Source organism: Puma concolor, chromosome E1 (assembly GCF_028749965.1).
Source record: "Puma concolor isolate L17-30 chromosome E1, mPumCon1.1.hap2, whole genome shotgun sequence".
Lineage (NCBI taxonomy): Eukaryota > Metazoa > Chordata > Mammalia > Carnivora > Felidae > Puma > Puma concolor.
This window is the reverse complement of record NC_141680.1, coordinates 59,016,181-59,043,749: the sequence shown is the minus strand read 5'-3', so window position 1 is coordinate 59,043,749 and position 27,569 is coordinate 59,016,181. Positions and strand designations below refer to the sequence as shown.

Genomic DNA, 27,569 nt, shown 5'->3' with positions numbered 1-27,569 from the left:
AAGAAAGGTCTCAACTACCCCCGCCCCCACCCCCATCAGACGCCCTACCCACCTCGCCCCCTTCACCTCCATCCAACACAGGGTCTGCTCCTCCGTCCTAGCAAACCGCCCCCCCCCCACCATTGTGTCCGCACTTCTGGAAGGACCCGAGGTGCCAGGGCCTGACCGACAGCTCAGGAGGGTCCTTCCGAGGTGAGCCTCCCGGCCGCCGTCTCCCCGGCGTCTGGTATCCGGAAACCGCGGGGGGCGGGGAGGGGCAAAGAGCGCGCAGTGCGCGGCCCACCCGGCAGGTGGCGGCGTCTCCCCGCGGCCCGCCCCCCTCGCGGGCTCCCCGGACCGCGCGCGCCTGCCCTTGACCGCGGCGGGAGACTTCCCGGCTCAAACCCCGGCTCGCCCGGGTGCCCGCTTCAGGACAGAGGGCAGCGCCGGAGGGGCGCGGGCAAGCTCCGAGCGCCGGGGGGCAACACGCCCGCCCCCGAGGGTGCGGCGCGCCGGGGCAGGAGGGGCGCGGCGGGGAGGCGCCGCGGGGGCAGGAGGGGGGCAGGGCTGGTGGGGCTGGGCGGCCGCCTCCCGGAGTCCCGCCCGGCCCTCCCGGGCCTCTCCCCACCGGCCGGGACGGCGGCGGACGGGGCGCCCGCGGGTGAGGGCTGCATGGGGCCCCCGCGCGGCCCGCTCTGCTGGCTGCTGCTCCTGCTCACGGCTGCCTGCTCGGGGATCCTCCTCGCTCTGTACTCCTCGGCGGTGGGGCCCTACCCGGGGCCCCGGTCTGGAGCCAGGTAGGGGCTACGGCGCGGTCCGACCGGAAAGGCGCAGGGGACGCGCGGGGCGCCCAGCCCGGGCCCCATCAGTTCGCGCGCCGCGTTGGCCTCCCCGGGGTCGGGGGCCCTTTGTCCCCGGAGCCTCCACCCGGGCGCCCAACCTCCGCTGCCCGGTCCCCAGAGCCCTTGTCGGGGTCCGAGAAGGACCTCGCACCTTGAGCACCGGCCACTGGCTCCCGAAAGCCTTGTGGGTTAGTTCCCTCCGGATTCCCTGATTAGAAACACTTTCTATTGTCCAGACTTGGAGTCAGATAAAAACAGCCCCGTTTTTGTCGGGAACTCTCCCTCGCTAACGGCCCATTTCTCCGACTCTGCTTTGGGGGAAGGGACCCAAGTCGCGGTTCCAACTTCGCCGGGATCCCCAGCTCGCCTGTGGCGGGTCGCCTTTCCCGCTCGCTCCGTCCCTGCCCTCCCCGCGCCGGGCTGCCTTCTGTCCCCCGCGCGCCGTTTGCTATGTTAACTACTTTTGATAAGCGCCGTCTGGGCGCGATCCCGCGAAGCGGCGGACTCCCCCGGGAGCACGGGCAGATTGTGGGCTGCATCCAAGTTCCTCTCCTTGAGCCTTCTCTTGGCTCCACTCCCTCGCGCTCGCCCAGCGCACCTTCCTTGCACTCGCGCCCCGCGAGGATAACCCTTCGAGCCTGTGTTGGGTAGGTGATAGTGCCAGTTACTGAAGAAGCCTCAAAAGGACTTGGTTTTACGTCTGGGAGGCGGATCGAGCTGTGCCCCGTGTCCGGATTAGGCAGGCCGCAAGCTCCCCCCCCCCCCCCCCCCCCCCCCCCCCCAGTCTCGCCGACCGGCCTCTGCGCCCAGGCTTTCCCTTCCAGAGCGCGTTTTTACCACCTGCGCTTTCCTCACCAAACCTCGCTCCGGGCATAATGGGATGAAAGCAAAGTCAGTATCTGGTCTCGGGAAAACAAGGTCAAAAGGCATCTGAAGTTGCGAAACAATAGAAAACACGTGCAACCCATTAGGAGCCCAGTCCCTTTAGAACAAAGGGTGACCTAGCAGAGGGTACCTGAAGTTACTTAATCTCCCGGGAGCCCGAAATTGCATAAGGCCAGGCACTGAATGAGAGAATCCTTTGTGAATTTTATGTAAAAGATGTTTTGAAACACATTTAAGCACCCCTTGAAAGTTATCTAATAAACTTTAAATATGAGGTTGGCCAACATCCATTATGTCTCAACAAAGTTTTTAAAGGTCTTTACGCCCCAGGCCGGGAGGCAGGGCCTCGCTACAGGAGATGGATATCTAGTGCCAGGAGAGGCTGGGTGGGAAGCCGGACGGTACCGGGAAGGCGGGGGCGGGCTGCGTGAGCTCCCCGGCTGGGATGGAAAAGCAGGTGGCCTGGCCAGAGAGCCCCTGTAGGGAAGGGTGCTGGGACCCCGTCTTACTGAATCTGAGGCCGGGCTCTCACTGCAGCCCAGGAATTTACCCATGGCGGAGGAATCTGGGTCAGCAGTTTCCGGGCATCAGGATATCTAGACTTACTTAAAAAACAAAACAAAACAAAACTTTGTTATGGGGGGCGGGGCCGATGGTGAGAACAGAGGCTTCCAGTTACCTGCCGGTTACCATCTGTCGTCAACATCATTTGGGCGTTTTGTTTTTTTAAGTTTATGTATTTATTTTTGAGAGAGAGAGGGAAAGGGAGAGCCAAAGAGCATGGGGGCGGGGGAGGGGCAGAGAGCGAGAGAGAGGGAGACAGAATCCCAAGCAGGCTCCGAGCTGTCAGCACACAGCCCGATGCAGAGCTCCAACGCAGGAACCATGAGATCATGACCTGAGCCGAAGTCAGCCTCTTAACCGACTGGGCCACCCAGGCGCCCCTGTTCTATTTTATTAATTACTGTTGTGAATCTCTTACTGTGCCCAACTTATAAATTAAACTTTATCATACATACATGGATGTGGAGGAAAAACCACAGTGTGTACAGATCCGTATGCACACAGTCTGTATGGAGTTCGGTACTTGCCATGGTCTCAAGCATCTGCTGGGGGTCTTGGAAATACATCCGCCGGGGGTCTTGGAAATACACCCGCCGGGGGTCTTGGAAATACATCCGCCGGGATAGGGAAGGACCACTGTACAAGGTCCTTATTTCTCATCAGGTCAGGAAAACATCCGGGAGGGGCATATGTGGGCTGACCCCCTCCCTCACTCCTTCCAGGCCCTCCAGACAGGTATCTAGAAGCCCTTGGATTCCTAAGAAGGAGGGGCTGGGAGAAATCACTGAGCACTGGGGGTGGGGGGGGGGGGGTGCTGTAGAGATGAGCGGGCCTCCCTGAGTTTGGGGTGTTCAGAGCAGCAAAACAGAATAGGGGACTCCCCCGGGGGGGGGGGGTTCTCACTGCCCCTGAGGGCTGGGTACTGTGTCCCCCCGGTCCTTCTTCAAAGAGGGACAGGAACTACAGGTTGGGGTGTGGGGGCAGGTGGCCATCAGAGGGGGAGAGAGAAGCATGGGGGAAGGGATCATGCCTGCTCTTTCTGGCCTGGCCCTCCTGGGTCTGTGGAAACCTGAAGTGAGGCAGGTCACAAGCTCCCAGGCGGCTCAGCTGGGGAGGCACCTTAGAAGCAAGTAACAAAAGGCCTTTTGTTTCCTTGCAAACTGCCGACCAAAATCCTCTCCACCTGCTCCTCCGTGGGTTGGGGAGGAGGCAGGAGTCTGGGGGAAGCCCGACACCCATTTGCATAGGCAGAGGCCCCTATTCCTTCTGTCTGCTCTCTTCCCTGATGCTGGGGTCGCCTGGGAGGTGGGAGTAGGGGTGGGGCAGTAGCTTCAGCTCCTGCCCTCCCTCCCCGAGGGACACTGTCACAGAGGTTGCCACTCCTTACTCAGAGGACGCTTTTTGTATGAGATACTACAGATTCTCTGTCTGAATCCTGCCAACAATTGGATATGGGATATGATTGTTAGTCACATCACTATGATTATATCTGCCGTACAGATGCAGAGAGTTCGGAGAAATTAGGTAACTTCCTTAGATCGTGGGGTACAAACCTAGGGCATGAGGCTTCAGACCCCATGCCTGCCATCGGGAGCCGTAGGGCAGGAGCCCGGCGGCAGGACAACCCACCCCAAGGTGAAGGGGGACCATGTAACCCCTGCCTCCGGGGCCTTGGCGGGGAGGTCTGTCTGACGGCGGGCGGGGGGCCGGCAAGCTTTCCTATTTTCGTGCTTTACCCACCATCTCACTGTTCGGTAAACCGCATTTCTGCCGCTTGCCGTGGGATTTCTTCATTTCTGGGGTTTATAGAGCTGAGCCAAACATGATCATGTGACAATAATTTTGTTTCCAGAGAGAGCGAGGTGGGCAAAAATCAGAGCCTAGGAGGATCAAAGGAGTGGCACCTTTGACCCTGACAGACCTTGTCAGCCTCTGGAGCTGAGTCCAACCCCTGCTTTACTTCTGCTTCTCCCCCAGGAACGCCACATGGTCTGGAACATTCTTTGGACGCGAGGTGTCAAACGCCGGGACGAGAAAGGTAAAACTTAGCTCGGCGATTCTGGCAGTTTTGAGCATCCTCGAGTTAGCAGGGAGGAGGTGAAAAAGAAGAGCAAACGAGAACATTCTCGGAAGGCTGCTGGGTGAGAGCACTCTGGAACAGCCAAACCATGAACCTTCGAGCTGAGCGAGCAGCCAGACCTGACCACGAGGGTTCCCTGTACCACAGCAGGAGAGAAGGGGTGCAGCCAGGTGAAAAGTTTTGGGGAAATCATGTGATTTATCTTTATTTTATTATTTAAAAAAAATTTTTTTTGTTTAGTTTTATTTTTATTTATTTATGTTTTAATGTTTATTTATTTTTGAGAGAGACAGAGACAGAATGGGAGTGGGTTAGGGGCAGAGAGAGAGGGAGACACAGAATACCAAGCAGGCTCCAGGCTCTGAGCTGTCAGCACAGAGCCTGACGCGGGGCTCGAACTCACGAGCCGTCAGATCCTGACCTGAGCCGAAGTTGGACGCTCAACCGACTGAGCCACCCAGGCACCCCAATTTTATTTTTGATTTTTTAAAATTTACATCCAAATGAGTGAGCCTATAGTGCAACAATGATTTCCGGAGTAGATTCCTTAGTGCCCCTCCCCCATTTAGCCCATCCCCCCTCCCACAACCCCTCCAGCAACCCTCAGTTTGTTCTCCATATTTACGAGTCTCTTCTGTTTGGTCCCCCTCCCTGTTTTTATATTCTTTTTGTTTCCCTTACCTTATGTTCACCTGTTTTGTCTCTTAATTTTTTTTTAATTTTTAATGTTTTTATTATTGAGAGAGCATGAGCAGGGGAGAGGCAGAGAGAGAGAGGGAGACCCAGAATCCAAAGCATGCTCCAGGCTCTGAGCTGTCAGCACAGAGCCCAATGCAGAGCTCGAACCCACGAACCGCGAGATCATGACCTGAGCCGAAGTCAGATGCTTAACCGACTAAGCCACCCAGGCGCCCCTGTTTTGTCTCTTAAAGTCCTCATATGAGTGAAGTCATATGATATTTGTTTTTCTTTGTTTTTCTCTAATTTCACTTAGCATAATACCCTCCAGTTCCATCCGCGTAGTTGCAGATGGCAAGATTTCATTCTTTTTTTGGCCAAGTAATACTCTGTTGTGTATGTGTATGTGTGTGTATATGTGTATATATATATATATATATATATATATATATATATATATATACACCACATCTTTATCCATTCATCCATTGATGGACATTTGGGCTCTTTCCATACTCCATACTTTGGCTACTGTTGATGGTGCTGCTATAAACATGGGGGTGCATGTGTCCCTTCGAAACAGCACACCTGTATCCCTTGGATAAATGCCTAGTAGTGCGATTGCTGGGTCGTAGGGTAGTTCTATTTTTACTTTTTTGAGGAACCTCCATACTGTTTTCCAGAGTGGCTGCACCAGCTTGCATTCCCAACGTGATTTATCTTTAAAAAGGCCTGTGAATTTGACATCCTACTCAGAATGTCTTTTTTTTTTTAAAGATTTTATTTTTAAGTAATCTCTGCACCCCATGTGGGGCTGGAACTCACAACCCCAAGATCCAGAGTCGCAGGCTCTACCAACTGAGCCAGACAGGTGCCCCTCAAAATGTCTTTTTACTATAAAAGTCACATTTAAACTCCTCGACCTGGAGTAAACAAGCAAACCTTGGGAAGATGCTCCAAGCTTGCCCAGGGCGGGGTTTGAGAAGCTTCTAGGCCCGGCTCCGTAAGGAATGGTCAGCGTTAACTGTGGGCTGCAGCACTTCACCCACATTCTCTCACTTAAGCCGCACGGCAACTCTGTCATGTAGCTCTTACGGGCGAACGCACGAGGCCCCGAGAGGTCAGGTACCTTGCTCAGGGTCCTAGGTGGTACTGGAATTTGAGCCTCTGCTTTGACCCCAGAGCGTGTCCTCTGAGCCGCCGAGGAATACAGCCTTGCCCCACTCTGTGTGCTGTGGCCCAGCAGGACCATGACTGTTATTCTGGATCGATTCGGGTTTAAGAGTTGTTTTCAATGTCCTAGAGCCCGAACTCGGACTTGTTAGCCAAGGCCTCAGGGAAAGAAATTTCTCATGTCAAACATAGTGAACAGCTGAGCTGTTCAGGCACAAAGCAAGTAGCCCTGGGCAGGTGGCGGGGGGGGGGGGGGGGGGTCCCCATCCCCATCTTAAGGACAGAGGCAAGGGTAGACACTTGGCCTGCGGGCTGAAGACAAACCCCAAGCATCTTCTGGGTGCTTATGGTTCATCTTTAAGTTTCCCAACGTTCTTTCCACCTTGAGCTGCTTGATGCTCATTGACATATCCCCGCCTGTTTTAAAAAAGGATTCGGGGTGACTTGGATACACATAACAAGACAAACCTATAAACAGAATAAAATGAAGAAATGGCCGCAGGAAAAATAAACGTAGGAGAATAAGACAACGTCATGTAGATAAGTGCAGGAAAAATGTGCCACAAGGTGTAAGGGACGGGCCATGTATCTAGCTCTGAGCCTCCTGGCGGCCACAGTGAAGAAGGAAATTTGCCATTGTGTCCATCCATGAGATAATAGCAAGCCCACTTCCCAAGTGAAGCACAGCCCTTCCTGATATAAAGACCTGAAGAGTTTTCTCCTGGCATCTCTTAAAGAAGGCCCTGGAACACAGCCCAAAGAGAAGCTGAATAGTAGTGAAATCAGTACAGTCAGTCCGTCTACAATGCTTGGTTTGAAAACGTGAATTTGTTCCAGGAAGGTTGGTTACCTTAGGAAACAGTTTGAGCATTAACACAAATTTTGTGTTTGCTTCGGGGTGATTTGTCCTTGGGAGTGCTGAGGTTAAATGCAGAAAACCACACCCCACCAAAGGGAGCCACAGAGGAATCCGCAAAATACACACACATGCGCCCTCCAGATACGCACCTCGTTGAGTGTGTTATAACTCTCTTCCCACTACTTCACGGTAACAGGCTGCCACCCTTCTGATGCCCGCTTAACATGAGCAAAGTCGAGTCTTTTCCAAGGTCAGGTGCGACATGTTTAATAGTAGATTTTAACCGCCGGACGCGTGAAACTGTGCTTCCGTCTGTTAGGCTCCACCGCCTTGTGTTTTATGCATCACAAAGCATCACAAAGCTTTTGAGTGCTGCACCACTAATCCTATTTTCCCAAAAGCCCTGGGGTTTCGATGGCACAGTTTTGCACAGCGTGGTAGGTTTTTGCCGTCCATAGGGCACCTTATAGCAGAAGCGACCGACCCTACAGCTCTTCCCTGCACTCAGCGTCAAACCAGCAACCTAACAAAGAGCCCCCTTCGGTGGGAAGGGTAGCCCCACCCAGGCCCAGGCTGTGCAGGATTCTGACACGGGGGGTTGCAGGCAGATGGGGTTGGAACCTGTTGAGTACTTTACCCTCCCTCGAGGTCCCCGTGTGCCGAGGCACTGCCTAACTATCCTAGGGCTTCTGAAAGAAATGGGCACAGGGGCGCCTGGGTGGCGCAGTCGGTTAAGCGTCCGACTTCAGCCAGGTCACGATCTCGCGGTCCGTGAGTTCGAGCCCCGCGTCGGGCTCTGGGCTGATGGCTCGGAGCCTGGAGCCTGTTTCCGATTCTGTGTCTCCCTCTCTCTCTGCCCCTCCCCTGTTCATGCTCTGTCTCTCTCTGTCCCAAAAATAAATAAACGTTGAAAAAAAAAATTAAAAAAAAAAATAAAAAAAAAAGAAATGGGCACAAACCGGAGGTAGGGGCAGGGGGGGGTTGCTAAAACAAGAGAAATTGATTCTCTCACAGTTCTGAACCCCGAAAGTCCGAAATCAAGGGGTCGGCAGAGCCACCTTCCTGAAAGTTCTAGGGAAGAATCCTTCCTCGCCTCTTCCGGTTTCTGTGGCCTGTGGTCACATCACTCCAGTCTCTGTGTCTGTTTTCACACGGCTATGTAAGGACACCAGTCATTGGATTAGGGCCCACCCTAAACCAATATGACGTCACCCTGATTAACCACATCTGCAAAGACCCTATTCCCAAATAAGGTCACGTTCTAAGATTCGAGGCAGACAGAATTGGGGGTGGGGGGGGGCACTGTTCAGGTACCACCCGGAAAGAAATGATGGTAACCATCCCCGCAGCCCGTTGCACACGAATCTTACAGTGAGGACTGCCAGAGCTAGGATTTGGGTCCAGGCTGCTGGATTCCAAAGCCCAGGCTGGCGCTCTTCCGCTCAAGGGCAGACGCGTCTTAACCCATTTTGTGGGGAAACGCCCCAAAGTTTCTCTAAGTGTGAAGTGAAGGAGTGGGAGGCCAGAGCCATCAGGCCCTGGAGACGTGGCATCCAGGAGAGAAAGGGCCGGGCAGGGTAGATCCAGAAAGCTCTCTGACCCTCGCCACACCGCTGTGCCACACAGGTCAGCTCAGCTGGCGGGTCTGGGGGTGAACCAGGGCTGGAGGGGAAGGACGGCTCTTCCCTCCCAACCTTCCTGCGGGCTCTGCAGGCTCCTGGGAAGGCGCCCACCCCCAGCTAATGGAGCTCAGCACTCTTCCCTCTCGCCCCACAGAGCCCGCGCTGCCGACACCCGCTCTCTCTGGCCATCCAGAAGCACCCCCACTTCCGGGCCCTGTTCAATCTCTCCACTCCAGTGCTGCTCTCGGGGGCCCTCTTCGCTCGGGAGCTCTGGGACAGCCTGAGCCAGTACAAAGCCCCCTATGGCTGGCAGGGGCTCTCCTTCCAAGGTAACCGGCAGCCGCTGCTTCTCCCCCAGCCCTCTGGCCCCAGTGAACCCCTTCCTCTGGGGCAGACCCTGCCCTCATAGCAACCCCCCCACCCTACCCTGTGCCCCTTTCTTCCCAGGAAGGTCTCAGGGCTCACCCCCCCCACCCCGTTGTATGACTCCCCCCATATCTGCCACCCCCTACAAGCACCCCGGGGTCAGGGAGAGGGGCTTGGCTGCACCTGCCAGCCAGCTCTCCCCTTCTGGCGCTGGCACCAAGGTCCAAGGTGGCCGAGAACAGGGGCTCTGGGACCTCAGCCTGCCGACGGTTCCTGCTGTGGGAAACTGCCCAGAGGCCCCCCCGCCCCGTTCAATCTGCACCCCGCCCCTGTATGCCTCAGATTATTATTTTTTTTTTTAAACAGTCTGATGATTTATTTTTTATTTTATTTTATTTTATTTTTTTTAACGTTTATTTATTTTTGAGACAGAGAGAGACAGAGCATGAACGGGGGAGGGTCAGAGAGAGAGAGGGAGACACAGAATCTGAAACAGGCTCCAGGCTCTGAGCAGTCAGCACAGAGCCCGACGCGGGGCTCGAACTCACATACCATGAGATCGTGACCTGAGCCGAAGTCGGATGCTTAACCGACTGAGCCACCCAGGCGCCCCTGCCTCAGATTATTTTATTGTGCCATACAGTCTTGAGAGAACTAGTTCAAGGTCTTGAGATCACTTAAGGGTACAGCCAAATCCTCTCCCCAGCCCCCGCCCAGTTCAGCCCATGGTCCCACTGACATTTTGCCCTCCCTGCACCCCCCCTCCACCCTTTGTGCCCTGGTGTCAGACCTCTGGCAGATGGGGTGCCAGGAGCATTCTGGGGGAGGCTCCAACATGACATCCCTCCTCTGAGCGCCCCACCTTGTCTGGCACCCACAGCCATCAACTCCACCCTGAGCCTCCTGAATGACTCCGAGAGCTCCAAGCTGTTTGCCGCCTCCGGGAAGCCGCTTTCAAACTGCGTTCGCTGTGCAGTGGTGGGGAATGGAGGCATTCTGAATGGTTCCCGCCAGGGTCTGAACATCGATGCCCACGACTATGTCTTCAGGTGTGCGGGCCGGGAGCCAGGGGGGCGGTGGGAGAGGAGCTGGAAAGAGGGCCAGCCCCGGGGCAGCCCCGGTCTCGGACGGCAGCGAGACAAGCAGGCCCGGACAAAGGCAGATACGCAGACTCTGAAGACAGAGTGTGGGTGCCGCATGCCAGGGGGGAGGGAGCTGCCACGGCCGGATGTGCCCATTTCACAGGCATCCCTTGAGGTCTGGAGGGGTGGGTATGGGGCTTGCGACCCCCACTGGTGGCGCCCTGGGCAGAGGGCATGGTCTGCACAGAGACCTGGGGACAGACGCAGCAGATCCAAGTACGAACATGGCATCGTGTGACCATGAGGAGGCTGACGGGCCTCTGTTTGGCCCAGACTCAATGGCGCTGTGATCAAAGGCTTCGAGAAGGATGTGGGCACCAAGACCTCCTTCTATGGTTTCACTGTGAACACAATGAAGAACTCCCTCATCTCCTACGGGAACCTCGGCTTCACGTCTGTGCCACAAGGCCAGGTGAGGCTTCTGACGGGCGTGCAAGGCCACGGACAGTCAGCGCCCCTGTTCCCAGAGCCCCTCCGTGGGGCAAACCATGGCCCCAGCCCAGTAGATGGAGAGGTTGCAGCAGGATCCTGGGTGCACGTGTCGGGGCCAATGAGGAGGGGGATCTGGACAGGGACACCCATAGTTTCAGGCAGCACAGGACTCCTCTGGAGTAGAGCATGAATGGCTAGTGTTTACTGAAAGCTTGTGGGGTGCCAGGCACCGTACGTGGGCCCATCAGTCCCATTTTCCTGGTGAGGAGACTGAGGCTGGGTGCCCTTCATTCAGCAAGGCGCCAGCAGGGCCAGGCTTCAAAGAGCTGCCCTCCAGAATGTCCTTCTGTGAGGGAGGCTGGGTTCAAAGGGCTCCAGCAGTGAGCAGCATGCCCAGCAAGGGGGGGCGGGGAGCCAGAACTTGAGACCGCCCACTGCCTCCAGCTCCTCAGCCACGCCCATTTTCGGGAACACTGCCCCTCCCTCAAGAGCCGTCAGGGTGACACCTAAAGAGGGGAGATCCCAGGATAAGGTTGAGTTTCTAGAAGCTTCCTTCTCGGAGCAGGAAATTCAGGAGTCTCCTAGCCACAGCAGGATCTCTCTCCACTCGTGATAAGATGAAATGAGGCAGCTTTGTGATGTGGCCACACCACCTGTAGGAATGATTCATCCCTGTGTTGACAAATTACCCCAGACTTAGTAGCTTTAAACAGCAAACATTTATTGTCTTATAGTTTCAGTGGGTCAGGAATTCGGGAACAGCCTAGTAGACAGGTTTTGGCTCAGGATCTCAGGTGTTTGCCGGGATCAGTCAGTCGGGGCACCCTGGGTGGCTCAGTTGGTTAAGCGTCTGACTTCGGCGCAGATCATGATCTCACGGTTCGTGGGTTCGAGCCCCGTGTTGGGTTCTGAGCTGACAGCGCAGAGCCCGCTTGGGATTCTCTCTCCCTCTCTGAAAATAAATAAACTTTAAAAAAAAAAAATTGAGGCCGGAATCGAGACGGCCCCTCTCTAGGCTCCTAGAGTGTTCTCCGGTCATGGCAGCTAACTTCACCCAGAGTGGTCCCAGGGACCTTTTATGGCCTAGTCTCCAAGATCACCCCCCAGCATCGCTTCTGCTGCTTTCTATTCATTAGTCACGAGGTTGAGAGGGGGGAGTACAGGCAGAGAAGAGAAATTCTCCCATCAGGACGGGTAGAGGGCTGTCCAATCTGAGCAGGATGGGGTCTTGTTCGGGCAGGGGTGGGGAGTGGCGAGGGGGGCTGGCTCAGTGTCTCTGTTGCCCCAACAGGACCTGCGCTATATCTTCATCCCCTCTGACATCCGTGACTATGTGATGCTGAGATCGGCCATTCTGGGTGTGCCTGTCCCTGAGGGCCCTGACAAAGGGGACAGGTGAGCCGCCAAATGGGTGCAGGGTGTGGTAGTGCTGGGATCGTCCCCCTGCTTGCTCCCTGGGCCCACTGTCAGGTAGGGAGAGTGGGTGAGGGCAGCAAGGAAGTCCCCAAGAATCCAAGAGGGTGTTGGGCAATTAGGCTCTTTTGTCCTCCCCATGGAAAAGCCCAGGTGACCCTGCTGGTCCCCAGGAACCCGCCTGAAGGGCCACCCTGGCTGCTCAGCTTCGGGCTGCTGTCCCCATCACCCACGCAGCCCCCCCCCCCCCCCCAGCCCGCGGCACTGACTGGGCGTCCTCTCCTGACTCTGCTGTCCTGCTGAGCACACTGTGTCTGGAAACTGAGGGCGGGGGGATGGTGTCCATGCCACTTGCCCTGGTGGGCAGTCTCCTAGCGCTGTGCCCGTGAAACGGGAGAGCAGGTGACATGGGTCCAGTGTCCTGCAGAGAACAAAAGACGCTCTGTCTTTTCTCCCCGACCTTCCTGGGCAGCAGGCCTGTGTCCAGCTCTTTGGAACCATGTCCCGGCCTCAGCTGAACCTTCTCCCTGTGGCGCTGGGACAATTCCTTGTCCCAGAGTCAAGTCCTTACAAACCCATGCCATCTCTGCAGCCGCCAAGTCCAGCCCTCCTACCCCCAACACGTCACCCACCCCCAAAAGAGCAGCTTCTGAGGTCCTTAGGGGTTAAGCCCCCAAAGGCCCCGGCCGCTTACACTGGCCCACCACCGCCCCGCCCCCGCCCGGGTGCCACCCAACAATCGCTCATGATGCGGCACCTGGTCACGAGTGGGCTTTGTGACACGGGCGGGACCGGGCTCTTGGGGGGGGCCGGCTCAGGGACATCGGTCGGGTGGTCACGAGCCTCCCCAACACCAATGAGCTCCCCCTCCCACACCCCCAGTCCGTCCCCTACCCAGTCCCCCTCCCAGTCCCGGTCCAACCATGTCACCCCCACCAACCAGCAGGCCTACTCCAGCTCCGGCGGCTCAGCCCCGTCTCCGTCCCCCACCCGGGGGTTGTCCTCCCGCCCCCCCTCTCACCCTCCCACTCCAACTGCCTCCCAGCCCTCTTCCCGGGCTTCCTCCCTGACCCCCAGCCCTCACGTCCAACATGTGCCCCGAGGGGCTTCCCAGACCCCCACTCCGCCCACCTCCAAGTCTCCTTCCCAGTCTGGCCTGAAGTCCGTCTCTCGAAACTCTTCCCAGACCCCTCCCGTGCCTGTGGCCAGGTCCCCCTCCCACAGCCCGGCCACCTCGGCCTCCTACATCGGGCCGGTGCGGGGCATCCCCTCCTACATCGCCCCCTACGTGCCCCGCTTCCTGAAGGAGCCCCCCTTCTTCCAGCCCCCCACCGTGCCCCTGCCCCAGAACCAGTGCTTCCCCTGTTCCTTCCCCTGCCCGCCGCGCAGCTGCGAGCGCCCTCAGGTGCCCGATTCCCTCTACTTCCCCCTGCTCCCCCCTCCTCCCCACCACCCCCGGGTCAGCTGCTCCTACCCGACCCCGCCGGCCCTGTTCACGCCCCCCTCCTCGCTCTCCTACTCCCCGCCCACCGAGGTCCTGGTGAGCGGGAAGCCACACGTGGTGCCCACCGTGCTGCCGGCCACCTTCTACACGCCCTTCTCCCGCGACTACACCCAGCCCCGCCCGTACCGCGGGCACCGCCGCAGGCCCAGCGCCTCCCCCCTCAGCCTGCTCCCCCACTTGCCCTACGACGGCTCGGGCCGCTCCGTCCACTTCTTCCACCGGTCCTAGGCCTCAGACCTATTTCGGACCAGAAGCCTCTGCCGGGAAATTCAAGCTGCTACATCCACACTTCATCGGCTACCTGAGGGAGAGGTAGGTGTGTGTGTGGAGGGCGGGGGTGCGGGCGCACGAAGAACAGCTCCCCTTCCAGCCCCCCTGCACGCCCGCCCCCCGATTGCTGCAGGCCCCGTATGGCCCGCTCACTGTAATCTCCCCGGACAGCTAACCTGGACGAGGCCCAGCCCGAGGCGACCGTGGGGATCAGCCTGGGGGACAGCAGTGGCCTGATCTCCTTCCCTCCCTCAGTCCCTCTCCCCCTGCCTGTGGTTTCTCATGGGGGGGGGCAGTCACTTGCCCCCCTCTCTGGAGACATTCTGGTTGTCACTGGGTACGGGCCACTAGCCAGTAGAGACCAGGGACGCTGTTGAGCATCATACGATGCACAGGGCGTCCCTGCAACAAACGACTTGGCCCCAAACGTCAGTAGGGCCGTGGTCGAGAGGCCTGCTGTAGCCCCCAGGCTGGCGCCACAGAGAGCGGGTGAAGGACGGTGGGTGGGTCTGGGGAGCCAGCTGGAGGCGGTGGCGAGAGCCCCATTCCACAGAGGAAGAAACCAGCTCAGAGAGGCTACGTGGTTGGTCTGGCAGAGTTCAGATGTGAATCCAAGGCTGAGGTCAGGCCTCACTTCCGGACTCTGCGAGTGTGCGCCCCCCCCCCCCCCCATCTCATCATGCACCATCTCACCGGTGACTCCAGTCCCCGGACGTGGGTGCCCTGTCCCTCATGTCCCACATAAGGGATTCCAGCTTGGCAGAATGTGGGGAAGCCTGGGGGTAGGGCTCAGGCTGACTAAACAGGCCACTTGTGCCCGACCCGCTGTGGTTCCCTAGCCCCCCCGGGAAGGCAGGGTGCTGCAGAGAGGAGAGGGGACTTAGGCTGGGTTCAGGCTTCCAGAGCGGGAAGGATGGTCCCTGTGGTGCTTCCGCACGGGCCTGTTCCTTTCTCACCCCCCCGCCCCCGGTGAACCAGACTTTTGCATCTGGTTCATTTGGGGTTTTCCTAAACGGGGAACGGATTGCACTAGAAGGGCCAGGAAGTCCTCACCGGCTTTCCAGCCTGTGTGACTCGGTAGCCGGGAAGCCAAAGGGCACAACCATCAAGTGAGCGAGACCTAATCCTCTCTCTCTCTCTCTCTCTCGTTTTGATGACTCTTTTGGCCTCCAGGTTTCTGAAATCAAAGTTGATGAACACAAATTTTGGAGACCTATATATGCCGAGTACTGGGGCCCTCATGCTGCTGACAGCTTTGCACACCTGTGACCAGGTAACAGGAGCAGAGGACAAGCGTGGGTGGGACCTAAGCCTGGGACTCCGCCTGTATCTTGTGGGGAAGGGATTCCCCAGGTGCAAGGGCAAGCTGGTCTCTGGAAGGGGCGGGAGGGAGGGGGACGGCCGAGCTACCTCCACACCGGCTGTTCGAGGGTCCTTTCCAGGACAGCTGCGGGGGGGGGGGGGGGGGGGGCAGCCTTGCCTTCCTCCGGCAGCCACCTGTCCCAGCATTTCTGGGCTTCACCCTCTCTTCCCCGGCTGCCGTTCCTTATGACACCCAAGGTGCGTGTTATCAGATTGTTCTTGCGGAACCAAAATCTTCTCCACGGAAGTGGCAGGGACACATCCTTTTATGAGTACATTCTAGAACTGAGCTGACAGCAGAGTCGGCCTTCCACACGCAACCTTTGAAACCACTGCAGATGTCCCCAGTGCAGTGTTGCCTACAGGAGCCACGTGGAGGCAGCCGTGAAACAGTCTGCAGTCACCCACACTTACGCCAGCACGGGAACCGGAGTCCCCTCTCTTCCGCGCCCCACCCTCTTCCCTGTTGTATAGCAGCTGTCTCTTGACTACGTTCCCATCAGACTGGGACAGGAGTAGTGATGGGCTTTTGCCTCCGTCTTGGGCTTCACCACGGAGATGATGGCTTTGCCCAGACATCATGGACCAGGGTTTAAAACCCAGCCTGGCCACTCAGTGGCTTGTGACTGAAGACCTGTTCGCTTCCCTGTTTGTTTATTATTTTGAGAGGGAGGGGAGGAGCAGAGAGGGAGAGTCCCAACCACCAGGCTTGGTGCTGTCGGTGTGGAGCCTGACACAGGGCCCGATCTGACAGCGAGATCACGACCTGAGCAGAAATCAAGAGTCGGGACGCCTAACCGACTGAGCCACCCAGGCGCTCCCCGCTCATTTGTAAAATGAGGATAGTACCTGAGATTATTGTGGGGCTGAGGAGACACGTCCAAGAGCACAAGTGCCTGACGCTGGCGTGAGCTCGAACTACTGTTTACCTGTGTCTTCAGCGTGGCATCTAAGAAGGGGGGTCGGGGGGGGGGGTGCTGTGCTTTTCTGGAATCTTATCACTTCACAGGTTTGTCTGCACCTAGCTCAGTGAACGCTAACCCAGGGGCCATCCTTGTCTAGGTTAGTGCCTATGGATTCATCACAAGCAACTACTGGAAATTTTCTGACCACTATTTTGAGCGAATAAAGAAGCCACTGATCTTCTACGTCAACCACGACCTGTCCCTGGAAGCCACCTTGTGGAAGGACCTGCACAAGGCCGGCATCCTCCGACTATACCAGCGCTGACCCTCAAGTACCCAAGCCCTCTGTTCCCGCAGCTGTGGCCCTGTGGCCCTGACTCCCCACGTGGCCAGAGCTGCCTTATCTTTTCAGTCTGAGAAGGGCTCCAGCTCCCCTCCGCCCACCCCTTTGTCTCTAGAGGGCATGGAGAAGTGGATTCGGGACTGTCACTGAAGCGTGTTCACTGCGGGACACTTGTTCTTGGTTCCTCCAAGAAGACTCCCTCCCTCCTGGGTCTGAGACCCACATTCCAACCCTGGTGAAGGGAAGACCGCTCTGCTGGGCATTTTACAACGAAAGGTAACACAAGAGGGGACTGTGACCCTCCCCAGCAAAGGGCAAGCATACTCAGGAGCGAAGGATCTTCAAAGCCAGCCAGGAGCTGGCACTGGGCGACTTGAAGATGCTGGCCGACCAGCAGCAGCCAGGCGCGCACACGCTCTCCCCAGCCGCACCCTCCCACCAGCGTGTCCAGCCGACTCCAAAGCAGTTGGACTCCAAGACACCTACACCACCTGAGGACGCAACCAACTTCCTTCTGCCCCGCGATGGAATCAGAACGCAAGAGGCAGAATGTATTCTGAAACTGGTTAATTGCATAAATGATAGATGACCACTTTTGTCTTTTTTGTGTGTTGGGGGGACCAGGGCAGGACACCGTGGAGGGCTTGGCATGCAGATCAGAGAATCCAAGAACCATGGGCATGTCCTGGTATTGACAGGGGCCCACCACACAGAAGGCTTGCCTGCCCAAGGGAAGTCCCACTGGAGAGCGATCACTGCCTTGCCACTAGCACATCAGGTAACGAGCCCTCAGCTTCACATCTTGGCTTTACCAATTACATGGGTTTCTACGGAAGGTAAGGTCTCAACTCAGCTGGTGATCACCGTATAGCCCTTAAGCCTTGGGTTTACTGGCCTGATGCCTAAAACCTGACAGTCTCATCTGCTGTATCGGGCAACGCTGGGGGCGGTGGGGGGCAGTCTCCCCAGGGCCGGCTGGCAAGAGCCTTCCCGACATGGCACTGATCACCACTGGCCGATCCACCAACAGCCAGGAGCGGGCCTCTGGCTCTGTGGTTTTGGAAGGTAGATCCTATCAGCACATTTAACGAGAGGGATGAACCAACACTGGAAATCAAAATTCTACTTTAGAAATTCAGACAGGGGAAAAAGAACAGAGACGGCTTTCATGAGTGAGGCAGCTACTTGAAACCATAGCTGATGCTAGAGAACAGTTTAGATTGGAAGGGAGGGGTGAACAGTTCAGAACAGCGGGAGGCCAAGGCCTCTCACCACTTTAGCTTGGCAACAAACTGTCCCTTGGTCTCCAGGATAGCACAGAACGGAGTATATTTCTCTGGATAGAATACATGGTCCAGAAAGAATACCATCAAATGTGGGATCCACGGTACAGTCAGTCCTTCCTGGGGTCTGACACAATGACCTTTACTAGTAAAGAAACACGACTACCTTGATAAGCCAGCACAGCCCAAGCTAGGACTCCTGACCCCCTTGTGTCCGTAACACTTTGTCCCTAGCCCCTTCACATCTGCAGCTATCAGAACATTCTGTCAATCTGTCAGATGTGAGAAGTGCTAAGGTTGTGGGTGGCCACCCATTAAGAGGGGCAGAAAATCGACTTGGGGGGAAACTTAGCAAACAAAACATCCAACTGCATCCTCTGTTAACTGTTGACCCTAGTTAATGGTAGTCTCTGAAACTTTCACTTCTACAAGAACACAGTTAGCTGAGCACTGAGTAAAATCCCATAATGTGGGTCTCAGTGTGGAATCCACAATGTCACAAAGTCCATTTTTAAACACTTTTATTTGTACTTCAAAATTTAAGCCCAAGACAGAACTTCACAGGAAATCCACCCTGATGAAACGTTCTTCCGAGGCTGAACACCGGCATCCCCTCAGTTTCCTCGAACAGAACGTGTACACGGTAACCGCCTTCCGTCCACCACCGCCACATTCTCGCCAATGAGCGAATTATACCCACATCAGCTAAAAGGTTGCATCCTGGATATTCTTAGCTATGCCCTGATTTGACCAACTGCCAAATATTTTCCGGGATAAAGTCACTCATAGCCTTTGGCTGCTTTTTGGAGACGAAGTCCAAACAATTCTGAAGTCGCTCTCCTTTGGCGGGGGGCAGGGGGGAATTGCTTCACAGGCATTAGTAACTGGCGCAGAATTGGCATCACTGGGGAGAGAACCTGCAAGACCAAAGGAGAATCATTCGATACAACGGCCAACCAGGTGACTCAAGACTGAGGGCTACATTTAAAGACCCTAATTTAGAGAAGAAAAGGCAATGGTAGCAGCAGTTGTTCTAGCCAAGCATTAGGCCCACACTGTTGAAGGCACCATCGGTGCAGGCCGGTGCGGTTCCCAGGGGACCCGACACTGCAGCGTGCCCTGGGGAGCTGATGCTCAAAGGGAACAGTGTCTGGCAATGGCCAGTCTGGACATTCACATCTGACCCTCTTCTGGAGGTAAAACTTTGCAAGTCAGACCTAAATGCCTATGCAAGTCCCGTGGAGCAGTCACATCCACTCAGCGGCAACCATAATGCAAGAAGCGGGTTTCCCCACTCGCTAACACATCGTTTTACTGGGTTTTACTTCCAGGCTGTAAGCTGCTGGGGCCAGTTTTCAGGCTTATTAAATCCCACCCCAAATCTAGCCGCCTTGGTGACTGAACAAATATGTGACCTTAACGAGCCCACACATACCTCCCAATTTGAACAGAAAAAGGCCACGTGCCCACTTCAAGCCTGGCATTTCAACGGGAACAGAGCCAGACACCGTCCCGGCCCAGCACCACTTTGCTACTTGCTTGCTCACGTGCCAGCCAACCCGGCCCTCTGCCACCCGAGGCGGCTCTCGCCAGTCACGTCGCGCAGACATGACCACACGATCGGAGTGAACCCTGCGGAGAGGTCCCGGCTGCTGGAAACAAAGCACCCGGAAACCTGATAGCCCTGCCGGTGTCAGGACGGCCCTTCTCTCCTGAACGTCAGGATGCGGTGCCACCAGGATGCGGTGCCGTCAGGATGCGGTGCCGTCAGGATGCGGTGCCGAGGGGGTCACGGTCCTCGCACATTCACACCGCCACAGCTGGCAGACTTTCTACATTCCCGTCTGTTTCAAAGAGTGCTTTCATTGCCTTAAAATGTGTGACAAGCACTCTTTCATACCCCGGTTAAGAACATGACCCCAAACTGGGCTACTTGCCCATTTCTGGCACCTCCTCTAGCCTGTACCATCAGAACCATTAATCAAGGGGCCTAGAGCGTGACAAGGCAGCCGCACTGTCGGTTTTCAAGTTGCAGAGGGACAATGCATGGGGTCTTGGCCGGGTAGACACAGTTCCCTCTGGAGTCCATTCAGTTTGATCCCTGATACAGCCTGAACTTTTTTTAAGTTTTTTACTTATTTTTAAGAAAGAGAGAGTGCAAACGGGGAGGGGCAGAGAGACGGAGAATCTCGAGCACACGCCACACCGTCAGTGCAGAGCTCGACACAGGGATTGAGCTCATGAACCAGGAGATCATGACCTGAACCCAAGTCAAGAGTCGGAGGCTTAACCGACCGAGCCATCCAGGCACCCCAAGCCTGAACTTTTAAGAGCACAGAGACAAACCCCAAAGCCTCAGAATAGATGGGTTTCCCCTCAGCCGAGGTTTTCAGACAGGGATAACTAACCATCATAGGCTTGCGGGGCTTCTTAGAAAAACAAAGACAGAAACACTACAAAGCAACAGGGGAAGAATCATTTCACTTACTTGAGGAGAAGCAGTTCCGTACTCACACACTGCGGACATCTAGCAAAGAAAACAGACCTGTGTTACAATCTCCCTGCCGCTCAGCACAATCCTAAGCCCAGGGCAGGAGCGGCAACAAACATGCCAGCTGCGTCTGTTCAGAAGGTCTCTCCTTACACACACCAGAAAGCCTCTTCAGACACGTCGCCGCTGGCAGCTACTTCTGGAGGGTCCTTTTTCAGCCTCAGAAACCGAGGCTGGGACTGTACCTGGCGAGGAGAAATTGCAAGAGAAAAACCTGCTGAAGATACACACGGGTACTCTCAAGCAGCTCACTTTCAAATCAGACCTGAATTTTCCAGAGAGCCAATCTGGGAAACTGAGTTTCAGACATCCACATTCCACACAGAAAGGCCTTTCTTTGCCTTCAGACAGGGATAACTTTACATCATCACGGACTCAGCTCCCACCAGCCAGCCAAGTTACAGCGCAGGCAGATTCCATTCTTCCCCTACCAAATTCTGCTCTACGTCCCTCATTAAGTATTCTCAAACTTGTGTATTAACTTTCCTTCAAAGGTAAAAACTGTTGACACCTAGTGCCTAGATGTACCCAGCATCCCAGATCTGACTCAATGACACTTCCTGCCCGTTAGTTTTAATTTTTTTCTAATGTTTATTTTTGAAAGAGAGAGAGAGAGAGAGAGCACAAACAGGGGAGGGGCACGGGGAGAGGGAGACACAGAATCCGAAGCAGGCTCCAAGGGCCTCAAACCCACGAGCCGGGAGATCATGACCGTGCCTAAGTGGATACTCAACCAACTGAGCCCCCCAGGTGCCCCCCTGCCCTTTAAAAGACAGGTTCTACCTGAGCAAAAGTGCCTGAGAACGGAGTATGGGGTTTATCTGTCGGTAAAATGCTCCAGACAGTGCGGTTACTTCTTCCAGGAAGCCCGTTCAAGGCCAACTGTACAAAGGGGACCTGCTGCCAAGAGGCAACATGACACAAGGTCATTTCTCCTTCGCTCACCTATGCGTATGAAAGGATCCACAGAGCAAGATCAGTTTTTTAAGTAGAGGATTACAGATCTGCCCCAAGAGCTACTTAAAAATAGCCAGGGCTATAATCTTGCTGCAATAAAAATCCCTGAGCTAAAAGTAGATCAGATTGTCTAATTTCTCCCATACAACTGTTCTTGAAACAGCCACACAATTCTTGGGCTCACTCCAGGGCCACGCCACCCGTGGCTGGAGGTGTACATTTAAACACTTTGTGGGGCGCCTGGGTGGCGCAGTCGGTTAAGCGTCCGACTTCAGCCAGGTCACGATCTCGCGGTCCGTGAGTTCGAGCCCCGCGTCGGGCTCTGGGCTGATGGCTCAGAGCCTGGAGCCTGTTTCCGATTCTGTGTCTCCCTCTCTCTCTGCCCCTCCCCCGTTCATGCTCTGTCTCTCTCTGTCCCAAAAATAAATAAACGTTGAAAAAAAAAAAAAAATTTTAAACACTTTGCAGGTAGTTCGGAGGTATAGCCAGGTCTGGAAAGCAGTAACACTGTCTGACAAAGAGATAAAGCTCTGGTGGGGTTATCTCACAACAGCCTGAGACTAGAGCCTGCTTCTTTCAAATTCATCTAATACAAGGTTTCATCAACCTCAGCTCTGAGGTTCTGGGGAGATAGTCTTTGTCGTGGGGGGGCGGTCTTGGGCATCGCAGGATACTAAGCAGCATCCATTAGATCCCATTAGCATCCTCCACCCCCCAGCAGAGAACCACCGGTCTAACCACCCCCCCCCCCCCCCCCGCCACCAACTGGTCTAATCAGACCTCAATAATTCTTCAATGAGACTGAAAAATGGTTTTAGCACCCCCACACAATGTGCCCTATTTTTATGGTTCTTTAAAAACAAAACAATAAATAACAGCTATGTAACTCTAAGCCTCAGTTTCTTTACTCAGCAGCAAAGGAGAAAATAACTACTGCACATAAGACTTGTTAGAAATCGTTTGGTGGGAGACTGGGAAGGAGCCTAGCAGGGTTCCACACCACTTCCCTTACCCAGGCGGTAACAATCCTGGGAGGCTCGCATCCCTGAAATCTAACAGATGGGACACTAAAGGGACCCTAACTTATGCAATTCTGGCAAAGAGCTAAGAAGACTTATTTCCATTAATAGAAATTTCATCACAAAAACCCTTACTCAATGGTTTTCACCGGGGCGCCTGGGTGGCTCAATCGGTTAAGCATCCGACTCTGGCGGAGATCATGAGCTCCCGGTTTGTGAGTTCCAGCCCCTAGCCACGTGTTGGGCTCTGCGCCGACAGCTCTGAGCCTGCTTCAGATTCTGTCTCCCTCTCTCTCTGTCCCTCCCCTGCTCATGCTCTCAAATTAATTAAATGAACATTAAAAAAAAAAAAAAAAAAAAACCCAAACCTGGGGTGCCTGGGTGGCTCAGTCAGTTAAGCACCAGACTTCGGCTCAGCTCATGGTCTCATGCACGGTTCATGGGTTCGAGCCCTATGGCCGGCTCTGTGCTGAAAGTGTTAGATTTCACTGGAGGCCTGGAGCCTGCCTCAGATTCTGTGTCTCCCTCTCCCCCTTCCCCTGCTCATGCTCCCTCTCAAAATTAAACACACATTAAAAAATAAATAGACCCCAGAACTTTAAATCCTCTATAAGAGAAACACGGACAACCTATTTCATCCGAACAGAAGCAACGTTAAGACGTTCTCAAGATTGGTTATTTAAAAAGCTGAGCCTCAAGGCATCAGAACTCTTCAGAAAAGATGTCCTTTCACACAAGGATAACTTTGAATCACGCACAAATATTTCTTTTTTTTTTTTTTTTTTTTTAACGTTTATTTATTTTTGAGACAGAGAGAGACAGAGCATGAACGGGGGAGGGGCAGAGAGAGAAAGGGAGACACAGAATCGGAAACAGGCTCCAGGCTCCGAGCCATCAGCCCAGAGCCCGACGCGGGGCTCGAACTCACGGACCGCGAGATCGTGACCTGGCTGAAGTCGGACGCTTAACCGACTGCGCCACCCAGGCGCCCCTCGCACAAATATTTCTAAATCCCACCCCCCACTGCAACCAACACCCATTTCCCGAGTCTGTCTTCTACCCCTGTATGCAGCAACCATTTTGGTTCCAAACAGTGACACCTAGTGGCCCCAAATTACACTGGCACAGACCCTACTCGTTTCCGGATTCTGGGTCCATTTTTCTCACCCTAACTGGATTTACGCGTCGACGTGTTCATAAAATTAAACTTAAAATCAGAATACGGGGTGAGGCGGCCGAACGTGACAGGCCTGCACATCATCTCGACTTTCTCACTTCTGGTGACCACCCAGGTCCTGCCGGCACCCATTCTTACCCGTTTCAGGGCTCCATCCGTCACTTTTAAACTTCAACCTGCAGGTCTGCTGCTCGCGCGGTCTCCGCAGACTCCAAAGAAAAGCCTGTGGGGAAGGGAAAAGTGAGCATGGACGGTTCGTTGTAAACTTACGACTTTCCAAAATCTGCAATCCCACTTATAACTGTAGGATGGAATAAAAACTACGGAATGGGGCCGTTCACAAGACCCTCCAAGGAGGAAGTACTCGGGTGCCCTCTCCCGGGGCGGCCCTGGGAGACCCGCAGGGCCGGCACGCGGTGGCTGTGCGGCTCACCGGGCTACGCAGGCTGGAAGAACCTCCCTGAAAAATAAAGGTTCCAAAAAAGGGCTTGAGCTCTCTCCCACCAACCATTAACACTCGAACCATTCAGAAAGCGTTCTTTCACCCAGCATCTCAACGAACCCCAACCACGGCAGACGCGACGCCGGTTTATCGTGGCCTCTGAAGAAAGAGGGGGGGGGCAAGTGAACCAGCGTCGGGTCAAGGAAGACCCCATTTCCCGACCACCGCAGCCTTACCAGCACCAAACACCCGAGACTGCTCGTCGCGTTCGGGCCAGACAGAGGCCGCCATGACTCCCAGCCACGCGGCCTGCTTCGAAGAGAAGGCGGAACCGCGCCTGCGCGCAAGTCTTCGCGGCAGTCTCGGCAGGGCTCTCGCGATGCTGGGGAAAGGCTCATGGGAAATGTAGTCCAAACAACCGTCGCTGGGGGCGGCCGCAACCTCAGCGAGAGCCTGAAGCTGCGGTGGCCGCCACCAGGGACAGTAGAGAGCCTGGGCTGGGAGGCCTGATCTTTGAAGAAAACGAAGATGGACGGTTGTTTCAGTTACAGCCATTTATCTCGTGTCCACGGATTGTCCCTGGCCAAGACTGGGTTGGCTTACAAAGTGGGGGGGCGGGGCTGGGGGGCTCACGAGGGAAATGGATAAGGAAACCGAGGCCCGGCCGGATTTCGTTCTTAATTATCCTGCGGAGTTCACCTTGGGCGGGGAGGGGTCATCTGGGTGATGGGTTGCGTTAGAGAAGGGGGTGCTGATTCCCGGGGCACTGTGGGGCGTCGGGCGCCGCAGCAGGTGAAGCTGGGGCCGGGGGCGTGGAGGCTCCGGCGGCAGGGGGCGCCAGCGAGCAGCTATCCGACTGACCCTCAGCGGCTCTCGCCGCTTTAATTGCGACGGGGGAGCAAATAAATTATGAAAACTGGGAATGGTGTAGCACCCACTGCCCCTTCTGACCGCTGTTTTTCAGGCAACACTCTGGCTCCGTGTTTGAAGTAGCAATCGGGAAAAACAACTAGAGTCAGGGCCACAATTTACACCTGTTTGGAAATTAAGTTTGCAAGCCCGGGAAACCTCTTCTGCATTAGCCTCTCCCCATTCTCTTCGACCCTTTTAGCAAGGTTCTCAGGGGCATTTAGTCTGGGTTATATTTTTCTGTATATGGCCGAATGTCGCAGGCGCTTATCTTCATGTTACCACATTTGTTTATGTTTGCCTCCCTTAATTTTGATTGTAAGTTCTTCAAGGCAGGAGACGTCGCTTTTAATTATTTTTTTTTCTTTTTTAATTTCCTCACAGGGCCTCGTTGGTATTCCGCTGCCTCTGCCGGCAGTAAGCACTCAACAAATAATAGTTGACTCACTTAGCAGTAACTTCTGTCATGTGAAATTGACTCTTAAGGGTCTCTGTCTTGCCCTTAAAGGCACTGTTTCGTGTACTACTAAAGGGAAGCATGGGTTCCCTCCCTGTAAACTAAGTTCCTTTCATTTCAGACTTGGAGAGGGAATTTTGAGGGTAGAAGTTACGAGAAGCTGCTTGTCTGTCGGCAAGCAACCTGCTGCAGGCACAACATAGTAATAGCGAACACTTCATAGCACCTACTATGTGCCATTCACGACTTTTGGACCCTATGTGTGTCGATTGCTTTAATCTGCACCACCGCCCTGTGAAGTGTGCCGTCACTACCCTCGTTTTCCAGAGGAGGGAATGCAAGCATTGAGAGACGAGGTAACTTTCCCAAATTCACACAACTAGTAATTGCTGGAGTCAGGGTTTGATCTCAGCCCTGCAGAATCCATGCTTTTAGCACTAAGTTTTACTGAACTGCATATATCTATACATCAGTCATATTACAGGGCTTTGGGGTGTGGGGGGAGGGGAGCAAAGAGGGGTTTTGTGTGTTTGTAGGGGTGGTTAGGGATGGAATCGGCGGGCGGGTTGGGGGGGCACCTGTTCCATGGTTTTGAGCCACTTTAGGGCAGGAGGGGTGAGGATGGCAGGCTGCAGGGGTTGATGGGTACAAGACTGAGGCTCTGGGCTCTGGCAGGGGCGTCTTGAGTCCCAGACCAGTTGCCACCTACTGTGTGGTGAGGGGCCCCTGTGCCATGGTCCACGGTGTAACTTTGACACCGACAAGGCACTTAATGGAAGAGCAGCAGGCTCACAGCGGGTGGGCTGGCACGGGCGGCTGGGCAGTGGCCAAGAGGACAGAGCAAAACGCAGTGAGCGGGCTGGTGCCGGAGCACATGTCGGGCACGCTGCCCGGGCAGTCCAGAAATCAGTGGGAAAGACAACAAAGGATGCATCAGATTTCTGAACTAGCAGGCAGGGGTTCAGAGCTGTTGAGACCAAAGTGGTAGTGTTGTGATTTCTTCTGCACTCATTGCTGGTGAGGTCTGGGACGTTAGAGTTTTTAACGTACGGTGGAGAATTATTATGTAGCTGTCAGTCAAGGCTAGTGTGGCTCTGTATTTACTGACGTGGAAAGAGTCACACAGTCTAGCCGTAAGTGACAGAAGTAGATCACAAGCTGCACAGAGCCAAAGTGCTGGTCCAGGACCTTGGCTCCGAGCACCGGGGTGAAATGCAGTCAGCTGTCCTGCTGTGTTCAGGTGGTTAGCTTGCCGAGTCCCATCCACTGATAGGATTTAAAACATGGTGTCTGAAACCCACATGAATAGGAAACAGAGTCTTTGGAATACTGAGGTTAATTTCTTAACCTGGAAAGGAAATCTTTCCCGTCATCAGCCAGAACAGAAGGTGGGTAGGTTTATCCCAAGCAGTGGACTGCTTACACTGTGAACAGTGGCACCACGATTTATAGGAAGTTCGTCTGTGCAGCAGCACCATTCATCGCCAGCCCACAGCTGTTGTTTCTACATCTTACAAACGGAACAGAGCTACTGGACGACTTTGTGCTCCAGTGGCGGGAAGCTCCTCCCCAGCCCTAAGGGTGAGTCTCGATTAGTCTGCACCAGACCCTTGCGGTAACTCTATTCCTTCTGCCAGGAATTCAGAAATGGGTTTGTGATGCAATTCTGCCAAGTTGGGGAAAGTTTTCTTGTTTTGAAAAACAGCAGCCTCTCTTCTGGCTTTGGGACACCGCGAAGATGTGATGCTCGAGGCTGTGGCAGCCATCTTGCATCCGTGAGGCTTGCTGCAAAGCAAGAGGCCAAAATCTGACCCGGCAGAGTGGAAACCAAAAACGTAGAGTCTGCGATGATGAACTGCTGAAATCCCAGTCCTGAAGCCCCCTACCTTCAGACCTTTTGTTCTGATTCAGAGTCACATATTTTTACATTTTACTGAGTTTCTGAATGCGAGAGGCATCTTACAAACAATGGCATGTTAGTTTCAGTGACACGCAGAATGTGCAATTTATTTATTTATTTTTTTTTTAAATTTTTTTTTTTCCAACGTTTATTTATTTTTGGGACAGAGAGAGACAGAGCATGAACGGGGGAGGAGCAGAGAGAGAGGGAGACACAGAATCGGAAACAGGCTCCAGGCTCTGAGCCATCAGCCCAGAGCCTGATGCGGGGCTCGAACTCACGGACCGCGAGATCGTGACCTGGCTGAAGTCGGACGCTTAACCGACTGCGCCACCCAGGCGCCCCAGAATGTGCGATTTAAAAAAAAAATCTCCTGGGGCGCCTGGGTGGCGCAGTCGGTTAAGCGTCCGACTTCGACCAGGTCACGATCTCGCGGTCCGTGAGTTCGAGCCCCG

The 27,569-nt window shown here is 54.9% G+C and overlaps 2 protein-coding genes, 1 long non-coding RNA gene and 2 other non-coding genes across 7 annotated transcripts; 2 read left to right on the top strand and 3 right to left on the bottom strand.

The window, feature by feature from the left end:
- The first annotated feature begins 536 nt into the window (after positions 1–536).
- ST6GALNAC2 (ST6 N-acetylgalactosaminide alpha-2,6-sialyltransferase 2) lies at positions 537–17,011 on the top strand. 2 transcript variants are annotated; one of them, XM_086688145.1, is made up of 9 exons: positions 537–776; positions 4,248–4,308; positions 8,837–9,011; positions 9,929–10,097; positions 10,464–10,602; positions 11,914–12,017; positions 13,654–13,851; positions 14,983–15,082; positions 16,234–17,011. In XM_086688145.1, exons 1-9 carry the CDS (start codon positions 652–654, stop codon positions 16,399–16,401), a joined length of 1,239 nt encoding a protein of 412 aa, XP_086544271.1. In that variant the 5' UTR covers positions 537–651; the 3' UTR covers positions 16,402–17,011. The 2 variants fall into 2 exon arrangements, with proteins under 2 accessions (XP_086544271.1, XP_086544270.1); XM_086688144.1 differs by having other exon boundaries at positions 541–776; positions 13,768–13,851.
- Positions 17,012–18,206: 1,195 nt separating this feature from the next.
- LOC112864600 (uncharacterized) lies at positions 18,207–24,261 on the bottom strand. Of its 2 annotated transcripts, none has more exons than XR_003223983.2 (5): positions 24,085–24,212; positions 23,545–23,629; positions 20,353–20,438; positions 20,191–20,229; positions 18,207–18,619 (listed from the first exon to the last, which is right to left on the bottom strand). XR_003223983.2 is itself a non-coding variant. In XM_086688146.1 (5 exons), the coding sequence occupies exons 1-5, from the start codon at positions 24,244–24,246 to the stop codon at positions 18,604–18,606; spliced, it is 408 nt and encodes a 135-aa protein (XP_086544272.1). In that variant the 5' UTR covers positions 24,247–24,261; the 3' UTR covers positions 18,207–18,603. The 2 variants fall into 2 exon arrangements, 1 of the variants encoding a protein (XP_086544272.1); XM_086688146.1 differs by having other exon boundaries at positions 20,347–20,452; positions 24,085–24,261.
- On the bottom strand, positions 20,051–20,124 carry LOC112864731 (small nucleolar RNA R38). Its single transcript, XR_003224000.2, has one exon. It is a non-coding gene; the product is annotated as a small nucleolar RNA R38 (small nucleolar RNA).
- On the bottom strand, positions 20,549–20,632 carry LOC112864730 (small nucleolar RNA R38). Its single transcript, XR_003223999.1, has one exon. It is a non-coding gene; the product is annotated as a small nucleolar RNA R38 (small nucleolar RNA).
- Positions 24,262–24,676: 415 nt separating the features above from the next.
- On the top strand, positions 24,677–27,223 carry LOC147574548 (uncharacterized). The gene is made up of 2 exons (XR_015244314.1): positions 24,677–25,570; positions 26,667–27,223. It is a non-coding gene; the product is annotated as an uncharacterized LOC147574548 (long non-coding RNA).
- The last annotated feature ends 346 nt before the right edge of the window (positions 27,224–27,569 follow it).